The 14,431-nt window shown below is 39.3% G+C and overlaps 3 protein-coding genes across 3 annotated transcripts; 1 reads left to right on the forward strand and 2 right to left on the reverse strand.

Moving 5' to 3' along the window:
- Positions 1 to 2,651: 2,651 nt before the first annotated feature.
- On the forward strand, positions 2,652 to 3,898 carry MELLADRAFT_76395 (uncharacterized protein; the record flags this gene model as incomplete). Its single annotated transcript, XM_007403744.1, has 5 exons — positions 2,652 to 2,667; positions 2,763 to 3,272; positions 3,356 to 3,468; positions 3,534 to 3,637; positions 3,714 to 3,898. Coding segments are annotated over 5 exons (744 nt in total).
- A 1,029-nt stretch (positions 3,899 to 4,927) lies between these two features.
- On the reverse strand, positions 4,928 to 7,774 carry MELLADRAFT_70552 (uncharacterized protein; the record flags this gene model as incomplete). The annotated part of the gene is made up of 7 exons (XM_007403817.1): positions 4,928 to 5,754; positions 5,832 to 6,329; positions 6,416 to 6,790; positions 6,875 to 6,997; positions 7,100 to 7,336; positions 7,454 to 7,537; positions 7,611 to 7,774. 7 exons carry the CDS (start codon positions 7,642 to 7,644, stop codon positions 5,396 to 5,398), a joined length of 1,710 nt encoding a protein of 569 aa, XP_007403879.1.
- A 4,284-nt stretch (positions 7,775 to 12,058) lies between these two features.
- On the reverse strand, positions 12,059 to 13,798 carry MELLADRAFT_70553 (uncharacterized protein; the record flags this gene model as incomplete). Its single annotated transcript, XM_007403816.1, has 2 exons — positions 12,059 to 13,269; positions 13,342 to 13,798. The coding sequence occupies one exon, from the start codon at positions 13,258 to 13,260 to the stop codon at positions 12,520 to 12,522; it is 741 nt and encodes a 246-aa protein (XP_007403878.1).
- Positions 13,799 to 14,431: the final 633 nt, after the last annotated feature.

The following is a 14,431-nucleotide window of genomic DNA, read 5'->3' on the forward strand; positions in this document are numbered from 1 at the left end:
ATTTCTCCGTAAACTTGATTTTGTTGTGCGAATATAAAGAGTGAAGAATAAAGAGTGTGAGTCTTGAAGTGAAATAATCTTGTGCCAAAAAAAGAGAGGCAAAAATATCCCAAGACTTTAAAAAGACAAGAAACTTGATGTAGTCTGATATATGTGCAAATTATCAACAAAACTGAAAGCAAAGTCCAAGAGATAGTTTCTTTTATAGTGAGGATGAGTGTTTGGACTGGGGCACCTACGAGAGCATCATGCCTCGCTGTTGAAAGCGCTGTCGAAGTCGAGTCCGAAATATACAATCCTTGACCTCTCACATACTCGTCTCAGCAAGATCGACGTGAGATTACGAGATGTGTTAACTGCAGCCATACTTAATGTTTCTGCTCCAACACCACTTCATAAAAAATTGGTTTATGGACATCGTACTGATGATGCGCTATTCAAGGAGCTTATAACAGGATGTATGTATATATTCTCTTCTCTTCATAGATAAGCATGTATTTATCTTGGTTCTGGTAACGTCGTCATTTGGATGTCCTTGTGCTGAGAACATCCTGAATTTGCATGGCCTCATTGTTTTTCCATGAAACGAAACGACTTGCTTGGTGAAGTTTGAGCCATCAATTATGGTTCTCAAACCTGTGCAAGAACTGTGCAAGACCGACGTGCAAGATCCGTGCAAGATTTCTTGCACCAATCTTGCGCATTAAATTTTTTGACGACCCCAGCTATTTTGTTCCAACTGGTACGAAAACCGTGCGAGACCGACGTGCAAGTTCCGTGCAAGTTCCGTGCAAGTTCTATTCATGTCTTGCACAGAAGTTGCTCGAAACTTGCACAAATTTTTGCATAGGTTTGAGAACCATAAATGATAGAATTCGTTGTGGTTACACTTTGTACATATATGTAAGCGCATGGAGCCATGATGACGTCATCATGCGTTGTATGTATGATAACTGCCGTTGCTCACGAGTCGAGCAAGGTCAAGGGTTTGGGTATGCTGAGCCTGGATCTGAAGAAATCTTTGAGAGGATGTCAACTAACGGTTATCGTCAGGTGAAGCTAGATGAGTTTGAAAAAGAATTCCACCAACTGATTGGTAAATATCAAGAATCGACCTTGTTTCTTCACTTATCTCGAGCTAATTCTCTGAACCTCCGTTTACGTTCACAGAGCTCTCGAGTCAAGATTTGGGTTCTTCGATCGTCGCAGTTTCCGACGAATGGTTTGCACCTGCCAAGTCACTTATCAATCCTAAAGTAAAGCTCTCTCAAAGTGTTACTGCTTGAATGTGAACGACCAACATTCTTCCTTCATCCCTTGTACCAGCCAGCTCAAGCTTATCCAGGTCAATTTGGTCCTAATGGAGCACTGTATGATGTCAGTCTTTGTTTTTGGTCACACCGACTGGGTTCCCATTATAAAGCCTGAAGTGACACTGTGTTGCGTTGCATCTTTGTTCAGGGATGGGAATCACGTCGCCACAATCCTACATATGATTGGTTAGTCACAAATCAACCTCACTTCTACTTGGATCATGATCAGCTCAGCTTATCATGGCTCTCGACAAACTTCCTGTTTAGGGTCATCATTCGCCTCGGCGTCTCTTCCGCCACTATCGAAGGCTTCGATCTCGACACAACCCACTTCAGTGGCAACGAAGCTCCAGCCTGTTCCGTCTTTGGACTTCCCATCAGCTCTCGATCTGATTCAGCTTCCACGATAGCTCCATCGGCTAATGACCCCCAAGTGCGTTCCAAACGAGATGAACCAATACTCATCATCACTGTTCGGTTGATGTGACTTGCAAAATCCAGTGGCAAGAATTGTTACCAGCCGTACCTCTAGGTCCTTCATCACGTCACCTGTTCAAAATCAATGAGACCGCCACAACTTACCAATATCTGAAGTTACACATGATTCCTGATGGTTTGTAATCATCTCCTTATTTCCTACCGACTCTCTCTGCCCATCTAATTAGTCCTCATTTCAGGTGGCATCGCCCGATTTCGCGTCTATGGTCACCCTATCCCGATCTTCCCTGAAAATTTGGTTTCACGTTTCGATTTGGCCAGCGCCCTACTCGGAGCTCAAGTCGTATTGACTTCTAATCAACATTACGGTGTAGGATCCAACTTGATTCTACCTGGTCGTGGTCCCGAGAATATGGACGGAGGCTGGGAAACTCGTCGAAGTCGAAAGCCTGGTCACTCCGATCATGTGATCATCAAACTGTGAGTGGAGTCATCTTCTCCGACTTTTTGAATCTCTTCCAGACCGTCACACGATCTGACTTATCTATGGCCTAATGTTTGTATAGAAGTACAACAGGATATTTGGACTACACGGAGATTGATACCAATTATTTTATTGGAAATTTCCCTCAGGAAGTTGATCTATATGGAACAAATTCCGATCAAGTGAGTCTTTCTCACTTGAACAAACCGAGCAAACCTCCACAGTTTTCCAGAAATTATTGTGGGAAGCTCTGTAGCCTTCAATCACTTTGTTCCTAATTTACATTCTTTTCGCCGAAGTTGATCCCGAGTGCAGATGCGGAATGGACTCAAATCTTACCCAAGACCAAGCTTGGACCTCATCAGCAACAGTATTTTCAGCTAAGTAATCCAGAAGTGCCACTGACGCACGTGAAAATGACGATATACCCCGGTGCGTATTTTTCATCCCTTCAGAGCAACCCAGTCGATTGACATAACCCCTGCCTCGATGACTGACTCATCTTTTGAGACCCTACCTTATCTTAGATGGTGGGATTAAGCGCGTCCGTCTTTTCGGCCGCCGCGCGCCATCATATGACATCCCTTTAGTCCTTCCCGAGCCCAAATCAACCACATCCGATCTTCCCGCCCCATTTCTCTGCGTCTGTCCCTCAAAGCCTGCCATCACAGTCCCAGTATTACCTCTGACTCGAGCAGCTTTTTCACCCTTTGGATATACGATCGAAGCTCATGATGATCCACGTACCTGGCATCCGTCCATCCAACATAAGACCGTAAACTTTGGAAGTGCGGAAAAGTACTGTGACGTAGCTCAGATTGAGACATTGAAAACGCCAACAGGAGTTGAACCCAAGTCTAATCTATGCATTTTTAGCGCTCAGCCTTGGCCTGAAACTATCGGTGGTGAAGGTAACAGACGCTGGAAGTTGAAAGGACTAGAACGACATGCATACAGCTCACAGAGTTTTTTACCTCTTGCGTCTAACAAAGAAGTTTCGGGCCTTGGTAGCTATTTAGTTGTTGTAGGCTATGACAGTAAGTATTTTCAAATAGAGAGACCCCAAGAGATGAGTGAACTGAGAATGCGACTTTTATTTTGGTATCCTTTCAAATTCTAGATGGAGATGGGAAACCAGATTGGAAGAATTTGAGAGCTTTCCTAGCTCAAGCGGACCAAGGGATCTCATACAAGCCTAATACATGGCATGCTCCACTGATAGCAATCAAAGAGGTAAGCAAACACTACAAAAGATGGAAGAAGTCGATGAAAAAATCTAACAGTCTTGGAAAATCTAGCCAATGAATTTTGCATGCATAGTAAATGAAACTGGAATTCCTGAATTCGATTGCGAGTTGGTAGAATGTGGAGGAGAAGAAGTGGTTTGTGAATTAAATCAATAGTAAGTTATAAGTGAAGACATGTTAAGGAAAAAGAAACATTCTAAGCTCGATTTTTGATATGTAACTTTGGACTAGGTCACACATGATTGATATGAGTTATACAACCCGTGTATGATTTTGGATAGGATCACAAAGGGTATTTTGATTTTATTTCATCTTGTTGTTGTTGGTATAAACATGAAGGTTATGTACACGTACACCTGAATCAAAGAATTGTCCATGTGCTTTGGAATGATATTTCAAAGATCATCAAGAGGGCCAAGTTATCCACAGTGACCAAATTCTCCTGTATAACTATACTCTTGAAATAGTTTCCATGGCACCACACCTCTTGAAACTGCATCCAAGATCACCATACCTCATTGTAGGTATTGACTTTTGACATTTGATATACACCCACAAACAAATGTCCAGTCTATGTGGTGTTTAGAGACCCTTCTCGACAAAAAAACACACAAGAAAGTGAAATCAACAAACATTAATCACACCAAAGTTCTTCTTTTTCACACACTTTTTCACAAACATTCTTTGCAAAGATTTTTCAATATACATAGCTCTGTCACACTGAAGTTTTCCTTCAAAGCTCCCGTTGATAAACTCAGATACTCAACCTCGTCATTGTCAATCAGTTGAAAAGTAGGCACCAGATCCCAATGATGTATACTTGATGTTCCCTTTGAGTCTTACACCATAACAGTTCTTGTATTATAAACCCTTCAACTTGGAAATGAAGATTATCACTCAAGTTGATCTATCATCAATATTTATCACTTAACAAAGGTACAATCACAATCACAATCACAATCACAATCACAATCACAATCACAATCACAATCACAATCACAATCACAATCACAATCACAATCACAATCACAATCACAATCACAATCACAATCACAAAGATGTTTCTTTTAATCTAACTTTTTATTTACTAAATAACAATTTCAGGTTCAACTGGTGTGAAATCTTTAGAAGATTATCAATAAGAACATCTTCAATGAAAGAATGAGAACAAGGTTTCACCACTAACATCACATCCCTCCTGTCCAAAGCGCTCTTGATAGCTTTTTGACTGTTTAAACCATTTCCCCTTATCTAAGTCTCAAGTATGTTATCTTCAAGGTCCATCCTCAAATCCCTAGCCTCTGAAGAAAATACGGTCAAAGTCACAAAGCCTCTTCTGGTTAATACAAGAAAACTGATTTAAATCAGAGCCATTGTGTTGAGGCAGGTTAGCAATAAGCTTTACATTCAAAACCAAGTGTCATTTTCTCTCATTCTCTCATTCTCCTTCAAACTTTTTTTCATAAATGATTAACAAGCGATCAAAAAAGAAAAAATGTCAAAAAAAGATGATAGAGATGAAGAAAATAAAAGTTATATCACACAAGACAAAACTGCAAAAAATAAGGTCTGCCAAACTACTACTACTACTACTACTAATAAACAATGATAAGAACAAAAAGAAAATAAATTAAAAAAACCGGTGACCAACTCGTTTTTTTCAATGAGTTTATCTATCTTTTCACGTTTTGTCCACCTCACAAGGCCATCGCTTTACCTTTTTATCTTTGTGGGTTTTTTTTTCTTTTCTTCATGTGATCGATAACCATTCAACATCCATCAACGTTAAACAAAACAAAGAAGAAATCATGAATCATACAAATCGAGGTGAAAGAATTAAGGGACAGAAAGAGATAAAAGAAGGAAAAAAGTAAAACAAAAAAAAAACCAACATCCCACAATGAGATGTTAGATCAAGTAGAGGGAGTAGTTAATCGGTTTTCAATTCCTAATAATTCAAAGACTTTTCTACCCAAAGTAGCAATCTCTTGATCTCCTGCATCACCACCTCCTTCACTACCATCGTCGTCATCAACTGAACTGGACAATGTAGTTCCCGAAGAAGCCAAGTGATTGACGAGTGGAATGATAGACTCAGATGATCGAATGTGGTTCTCCAAGGTTGGATCACCTGATTCTAAAAGTTGTACACAAGTCCAGACCGCGATGTGTTGGAATGTTGGATCGGTAGATTCTAGGAATCGAATCAAGTATCCTTCCAATCCACCTTCGGGTTTGTCCCAAACTGCATTAAATGCCGAATAGTCATCGGCTGGTTTCGGATTAAAGAGAATCAGTTGGTCTTGAAACTTTGCATCAAGACTGAGACTTCGGATCAACGGAACAGACCTTTGGACGAGAGGTTGCCAATTGCTGCGGCGCTGTTTCCTTGAACTTCAACGCTAACGCTGTTGGTCAAAGGAATCAAGACTTCCAAGATCCCAAGGTCTAACAGATGGCCTTTGATATCTTCACTCAACCCTAAAACAGCCGCACAAGCCGTCATTTCGCTTTGTACGCTCAAAGGTACGCTGAGCACTAGCTCTTTGATCCGTTCAATTGCACCGGCCTGGACGATCGCTTCTTTGTTCTTCTCTGACGATGCTGCCAAATTCCTCAAGGTTGAAATCGCATGACATTGGATCTCTTCATTTTCATCGTAGGCCAAGAGTTCAATCAGTGGATGCAAAAAGTGTGCTTCGATGATGGGTGATTCGTTTTGTGGTGTAATCGATACATTTCTCACACATGCTGCAGCTGAAAGAATCAAGGGCAAGAAGGAAGATCGGAGTAGGCGTAATAAGGGGGATAAACCTCCACATTTGACGATTTCGATTTGATATTTTTCTGTCAAAGGATATGACAATGAACATGATTAGATTACAACAATCTATGATCAGAATGTAAGAAAGTAAGGATGAATTCACACATACCATCAGAAGCCAAATTTCGTAGAGCGAGTGCAGCCTGACACTGAACCTTCAGACTGGGGCTATCCATCAAACCGATCAAGCTGTTGACCAACTTAGGTTCACCTTGGGCCAACCTCTTACGATTAGCCGCATCAACAGCAATATTGCTGAGTGCAGTCGTACAATAGTACTGTACATCTGTATCGGAAGATGAAAGTAATGAGACTAAGACGGGAATCGATCCAGCATTCACAAGTTGCTGTCGATTTTCATCAGAGTGAGTCATGTTTAAGAGTGCGCCAGTGGCGTTTCTTTGAACTCTAGTATCTTTTGATCTTGCTAGTCTTGTCAATGGGACTAGAGCACCCGATTTGGCTATCTTGGCTTTGTTTTCGTCTACAATATTGAATAAACCGGTCAAGAAGAAACAATATGTGAGTGTGTTTGCTGGGGTAAAGTGACTGATAGAGGTGAACTGACCATGAGTTGCTAGATTGGTGATACAACCCACAGCGTTACATTGAACTTCCACATTTGGACTGAGCATCTGACGGATCAGCGGTTCGAGGCCGCCCAACTTAACGATCAACAACTTGTTTTCAGCTGTTCAAATGGTAGTGAAAGCGAAAACCAAGGTAATCAGTGAATTTCTAATTAGAATATGACAAAAATGATTGGCCAAAGAAGATTCAAGATACGACGAACTGTTGACAGCCAAGTTACCAAGAGCAGCACTGGCAGCCCGTTGAACTTCGGTATCATGAGATTGTAATAAAAACATGATAGGTTCCAAAGTATCCCTTCCTACTTCTCTGACATCTTTTTCAGTGATCTCGGCAAAGGCCAGAGCAGCGGATCGTTGTAAGTCAACGTTATCTGAGAAGGATAGAGTTGAGAGTGACTTGAGTGGTTCTCCGGTGAAGAAATTGGTATCGGTCCGATCTAAACAAAGCGGAGAATGATTGTGAAAGATAGAGTTTACAAGTCAACAAGTGAATCTAGGTATTCTAGTAGGCTGAATAGTGCTGTTGGATCAAGCATGGACGTCTAATGACTTACGCTCAAGGAACTGCAAGAGACTTGCTACCGCATCACGCTCAGGCTCGAGTAAGAGAGGTTCATAACCCGATCCATGAGAACCACCTAAGAGTAATGATAGAAATAGTAAGTATTGATTGAGGAAGAGTCAAGTTGATAGAAGAGAGAAAAGACTGACGACCACAACTGCAACATGAAGAAATGTTCCCCATGACTTGAATGAGTTGATTAGATGAGAAGGATGATGAGGATGGGAATGATGATGAAGTATAGAATTGAGAAGTTGATGAAGAGTTGATGATTTAGAAAGGTCAGGAGAGGGTAATTAATTTTTCGATGGTCAACAGGCTTTCTTTGAGAATTGGATACACAAATCAATCAAAAATTAGAATTTAATCCTTCAAAACCATTTAAAATTTAAGTCACTTTTCTCGTGTATGTATTTTAATCTTTTCATACACCACAGACTCAGCTGATCAGTCATCCAGTCTACCTCTCTACCACCGAAAAGAAAATTGATCAAACTCTACAAAATCAAATCGAATGGATTTTATTTCACACAATCCTTCGAGCTTCATCAACTCCCTCCAGTGTCGATTTCAACATTTCTAACTTATCTCATTAAATAAGGGTACTCAAAGTAAGTATGTACGTGTACATACTTTTTGCTATATACTTTTTTTGGCGGGGAAGGCGAGGCCAAAAGTATATTTTTTTTCTTTGTCCCCGCCAAAAAAAGTATGTAGCGAAAAGTATGTAGCGCTACATACTTTGCTTTGAGTACCCTTAATGTATGTATCATCCTACCATATATCTTTCAATCACTGCAACTTGAATATCTTTACGTACAACCCAAACTTAACAAAGTTTCATGCAACCCTGTTTCCAAATTCCAATGTCCATATGGATAATACAAAATCGTTGGGAGAGTTGGGGCAAAGTTTATTCATAGGGGGTCAGAGAGGTCTGAAATAAATCACTTCTTCAGCACAGTTTGATAGGATTATCTTTCTGAATGCAATATGTAGATGTGTGATATTGGAGTGGGGCAAACTGCAGATCATGGTCATTTCAAAGATCCCTGATATTTATATTCTGACACAGAAAAGGGTTACTGAAAATAAATTAATTTTGTGGTGAAGTTTAATCATTTTCAAAGAAATCTAAACGTTGAGAGAGAGGTGGAATTGCTTCTCAATGGATCATTTCTATAGTCAATTAGAGGGGGTGACCAGGAAGGATTCATCATGACCTTCATCTTCACTGTCAGTTTGGAGTAGGTTAACCAAGAGATATCACTGGAAATCTGGGTGGATCAAAAGGTTAGGCCAGGTCACCACCCTGAACTGGTATTGATTGACATACTTCAAAATACCATGTTATCTGATACGTCATATTTGGGTGGTGAATAGAGCCCTCATCTTCTTTAAATCATCATCCTTGATTGTATCTTTCTATTGGCAAACGATTTCAGTTTCCTTCACCATAATCTTCGTCCGCATACCCCAAATACTTACCTCACTTCAAGAAAAACCTTTCAATACCTTCAAACCCTTCTGAAGATTTGCCACATAGCCACCTCTTGACCATCTCTACTCAACATGAACAAACCCTCAATCCGATTCAACCTCAATAAACCTTCTTCAATCAAACTCGAACCCAGCCCCATGCAAAGTAACTTGATATACCCAACCATCAAGTTTCCCAGTATCCATTCTGGCCTTTTGGCTTAGATCAAGTGTACACCGCATGCAATGTCGTGTCGCATTCGGGGCTGCGACACGCTGTCGCTGCCCCGGGGCATACTCATGCCCCGTGTGCGACAGTCCAAATTTGGCTGCGACAACACACGGTGACCTGCGACATCCACGCCGCGCACCGGCCAAGTGCGACATCAGAAAATACACATGCGACAACTCAGCGTCTGAATGCGACATTATCACCTTTCGACTCCAACAAATCAACCCTCGACATGATCAAGATCCCTGGTTCCGTCATTGACCAAGCCAGTTTTACCATTGCAAATCGATTTTAAACTCTTTTTATAGTTGAAGGTGTAGCACGGACTGATCCTATGGTCTCTATAGGAGCTACAAGAGCGAATCTTGAATCTGTCAGTAGGTATCCAACAGATCAAGTAAAAGATGAATTTTCATCGTGATTTTGATTTCTTGAAAAGATCTATACATAGGTGATGAACTTCTCGATCAAGCTATGAGTTTATGATGATGTGATTTATTGCACGCGCTGTGTTCAATTGAAGACGACCTAGAGCTGGATGCATGGAATCATATGCGATTGTCGGTGATTTGCTTCACATGATCATCCATGATCATCATGAACTTCATCAAGTTCAAAACTTCAACTTGTCAAAAGATTTCCTCGACTTCGTTTTGCACCACAATCAATCTTCGCTACTAATTGTCAAATCCTTGTATCCAATCAGAAAAAGACCAACTGTTTTGTTTTGTTTTGCACAAGAGAAGATGGAAGACCGTTCTTTGGAATCATGTGAAATCATTTTTTATGTACAAGTGAGACTAAAAAGCCTTTGAATCACATGAAAAGACAATGCAACAAGAGCACACTCCGGCATAATCATCTCACAAACACTTTTCAAAACAAAATAGAAATTGTTTTATATTTATGAAAAGAATAGATCCAGGTTTTGAAAAATGAAGATCTCATATTCTTAAAGAATAAAGGTTTGTTGGAAAGAAACTATCTCCAAACTCTCTGTTTATAAAAACAAATCACATCAAAATCACTACAAAACAAAAAGAAATATGAAATCAGATTCAAATCGGATTGATGGAGAATTAAAATTAGAATAAGATAAATCTCGGATGGGAGAATTGAGAGTATATCTTTCATTAATAAGTGGTATAGGTGATAAAAAGTTATTTGATGAAGGTCTATTGATTCACTTTGATGAAGTTCTATTGATTCACTTTGATGAAGTTCTATTGATTCACTTTGATGAGGTTCTTTCATATTCATCTTCTTCCATAATGTGATTTGAATAATGATGATTCATATTAGTTGAATTATTACTTTCTTCCGTGTTGGGAATCAATGAAGATGTTGCAGTAGTTGAAGCTGTTGTTCTTGAATTCAATATAATAATGCAAATGTCATTTAACATCCTGATAAATGGACCCCTAATCACAATCGCTAATATGAAATACGGGTCATGTTCATTGAAGGTAAATCAATAATCAGTTTTTGTCAATTGTGTTTGTCCAAGTCTTAGATTTAGAAAAGAAAGTTATCCTTACGATTGGGATTATGACCACTTCATGGGTGACCTCATAATCAGCATTATAACAAACAAACATTCGAAGTGGTCTTGTTTCATTCTATTGAAAAAGATAAACACATGTATGTGCAGAACAAAAAGGAAGTTATCAGGAATGATTTCAATTGTAAACCAATCAAACAAGAGCCTTCTTACCTCTTCTACAGCTTTATAGAAATCACTCTCTCATCTCAAGGTATCACTAGCATCACCGATAGTCCACTCGCTAAAAGGTACCAAACCTAATAAAGAACACATTTAATCAATGATAGGTCTACTGTTCATTTTTACTTTCAAATGGATATGAATCATTTACCAGAATCCTCAGCAGGAGATCATTTGATAACATCTAGAATATGCCAAAGCTAAGATGAATGAAAACAATAGTTCCAACATTGAGTCAATGATTTACGATTCGCAGAGCTTGAATAACGATTTGACATACATTTTTGAAACATTTTCAGGACTCCCAACTGATGAAAGCCATAGCTAAGGCTGAAGGATCGGAATCAGTATGTTGGAAGAAGGGAAGAAAGTAAGCCGTTGTCGTCAGCCGAGGGTTGATTCGTCGCAGTTGATTGGGTGGTATGTCGTATTCAGACGCTGAGTTGTCGCATGTGTATTTTCTGATGTCGCACTTGACCGGTGCACGGCGTGGATGTCGCAGGTCACCGTGTGTTGTTGCAGCCAAATTTGGCTTGTCGCACACGGGGCATGTGTATTCCCCGAGGCAGCGACAGCGTGTCGCAGCCCCGAATGCGACACGACATTGCATGCGGTGTGTAGTATCTGTTCTTATCAGTGTAATTACTGGTATTGGTTCATCGAACCAATCAATTAATTACTCTTATCTTTGCATGCCCTCGACTGCTAACTGGCTTGCCAGCGTGGTTGAGACGATGGCCTTGGGCTCACACTCTCCCCTTGTGCTGTCAGGCAAAATATTTTTTGTCGACCAGTGTGAGTTGGGGTTTGGTAGACTTGGACGGAAGAGATATTCTGGAATTCGATGTACTTTTTATAAGCTTCAAAGCTTTTTGTTGGTCGCAAAATCTATTGATGTTATCAATATCACATTACTCTCAACTTCAAGAGATGAATGAAAAATATGAAGCTTGGTGCTGGCATTCCAAAGTTGATCATTTCAACCTTTCTCTACACTGGTCGGTCAAGCCCCTAGGTAATGTTCTTCTTTACTCCTTTCTAGGTCAAGACGTATCTCCTGATTAGATTCATGACACTGATAACAATCATTTGACCGTATCAACAACTCAAACATATACGGTCACCATCTCAAAACCCTGCACTCAAACCAAACATCAAAAAATAGATGAGTTCAAATGATCCTTGGCATTTTTCTTTGCATCTCAAATTCAAAACTTCATGATAAAATAATCTTTTCCACCAAACAAATAAAAATCACTGGTTGTTTCTAAAAAATCAAATGATCAAAAAAACATACAATTGAATCATCGTGTAAATGAAAATTTCTAATAATACTTGAAACAATTTCTGGCATACAATCAAAAAAAACTAAGGTGGGAGTTTTTTTCTTACAAATATACATGGCGTTAATGATGATGATGATGATGATGCAATTGATGTTAATTTTTTTGAAAGAGAAAAGAATAAATGGGTTTGGTTTTTAAGGAGAAAAAGATATTTGTGAATCGAAAGACGAAAAAGGAAAATGAAAAAACAAAAATCGAGCAAAATGAAAAAACTCAATCTCCTCAGGCTCCAACCTATTGACACTCACAAAAGCAAAACGTTTTGAAAGAGAAAGCTACTAAGGTGTTACAGATAATTCATCATCAATAGTCGAAAGTAAACTATTACCAATCGAAAGTGGTCTACGAGAACCGAGTGGAGAAGGTTTAGATTTCGAAGTCATATTTCTGAATTGATTGGGAATCGGATGACAGACATCCGAATGAATTATTTCAGATTCGTTGATTGAGGATTGACTAGTGATTTCACTTATATCCGAAAAATAACCACTTGAAGCACTAGATGAAACCGAATTCGAATGAGATCGATTGGTGATCGAAGCTTTGGTTCCTAATGGACTTGGTTGTCGATCATGTTTAAGACTAAATGATCCAGGATTCGATAACCTTCGACGATAGTTAAATGAGATTTGATGATTCGGATCTCCTCCAAGTGATGCTCTTCTAAGATGAGAAGAAGCCTCGTTTTGTGATTTGATGATAGACGGTTCATCTTTACTTTCTTCACTATAACTAATCTTACTTAATGGACTAGCAGAACTTTGTCGACGTCTTAAAGGAAATACACCAGGTACGGACATTGAACGATAAGGCTTGGTAGGAGGTTGAACTGAATTGATTCTTTCGAATGGATTGATTTGATTGGACTTGGTTTGGTTCGAAGGATTTCTTTGGATTGGATGGTTTTTAGGTGGAAATGAGTACGATTCAAAAAACCCATCACGGTTCTCTGATTGACCGGATTGAACTCGAGAGAGAATGTTGTCATTGCTAGCGTTGGAGATAGTATCGGATGACATTTTCAAAGCCTGTTATAAAGAAATCAGAGTAAGTGTGAGGTGAGGGGTTTTTCAGTGAATATAAAAGAAGAGTCAACTAACGTCAAAGGATATGAGTGATGTAAAAAAAATAAGATAAAGATGTGTAAAAAAGTATCTTGGAATGTAGGAAAGGAGACAGAAATTGAAAGATGACAAGTTCAATCCGATGGCCAGATGAAAGAATAAAATGTATTTGTATTGTGGAGTGTAATGGTGAAAGGGAAGATGAATAAAGTATAACAAGAGCTTTATAAGATATACAAAGTCTGTTGGGTCAACTTAATTCGAAAGTGTTAGACCAGCTTGGCGGATTAAATTTGATTGATGTAAAATCAAGTCTGAGAAGCTGAAAAAGAGCTGAAGTCAAGTGATGAATGAAAGTTTTTTTTTTGGAAAAAAAAAGAGAAAAGGGTTGTCTTGGGCTTGAAGATGTCAACTGTTTATTTTATTCAAAAAGTTGAAGTCAAGCTCAATGAGATAAATAGAGAGAGAGAGAGAGAAAGAAAGAGAATCTGACGGTTTCTTTGTGTAGTGAAGAGACCAAAGTTTAATTGACAAAGATGGTTACAACCGTGGTGTGGTCACCAGATTGACCGAAGTCTGAACACACTCTTTGTTGTATCATCAAATTCGATCACCATCACTCTACAATCACACTATCAATCATTTGAATGTCCTTCATTTCCTTTTGTTCAACTTTCTCAATGAAACCAATCAAAACAATAAGTTCAACATTCAATCATCTTCGAAGTGTATGTTTCACCACATGACTCTATTCACAAGGCTTTTTACCTAACAGTATGTAACCAACCCACTTCAAATTGCCTTGCTGCAATCTCTTTGTTTAACATACTCAAGTCTCTCGACCCAGGCGATCTCTTCAGAAGCCCTGGGTAAAAGTTACATACTCTCATTGAGAATTTAACATTTATTTGGATGGCTTGAATGAAACCTCGTGAATGGTCATACGCGCTAGTTCCAATCTTGTGTTTTCAATCTAGCCTCTTCCTACCCTATTTTCAAGCTTTAGCACGGCTTTACTTAACTTTCATCGATTGATCGTAGGATCAAACATGTGTGCTTTTGACGGAAACGAACCCAAATGCAGCACATCCAAAAACTGATCCGAGAACTAACATACTCACATGAG

Source organism: Melampsora larici-populina (assembly GCF_000204055.1).
Source record: "Melampsora larici-populina 98AG31 unplaced genomic scaffold MELLAscaffold_1, whole genome shotgun sequence".
In the NCBI taxonomy this organism is placed as follows: Eukaryota; Fungi; Basidiomycota; class Pucciniomycetes; order Pucciniales; family Melampsoraceae; genus Melampsora; species Melampsora laricis-populina.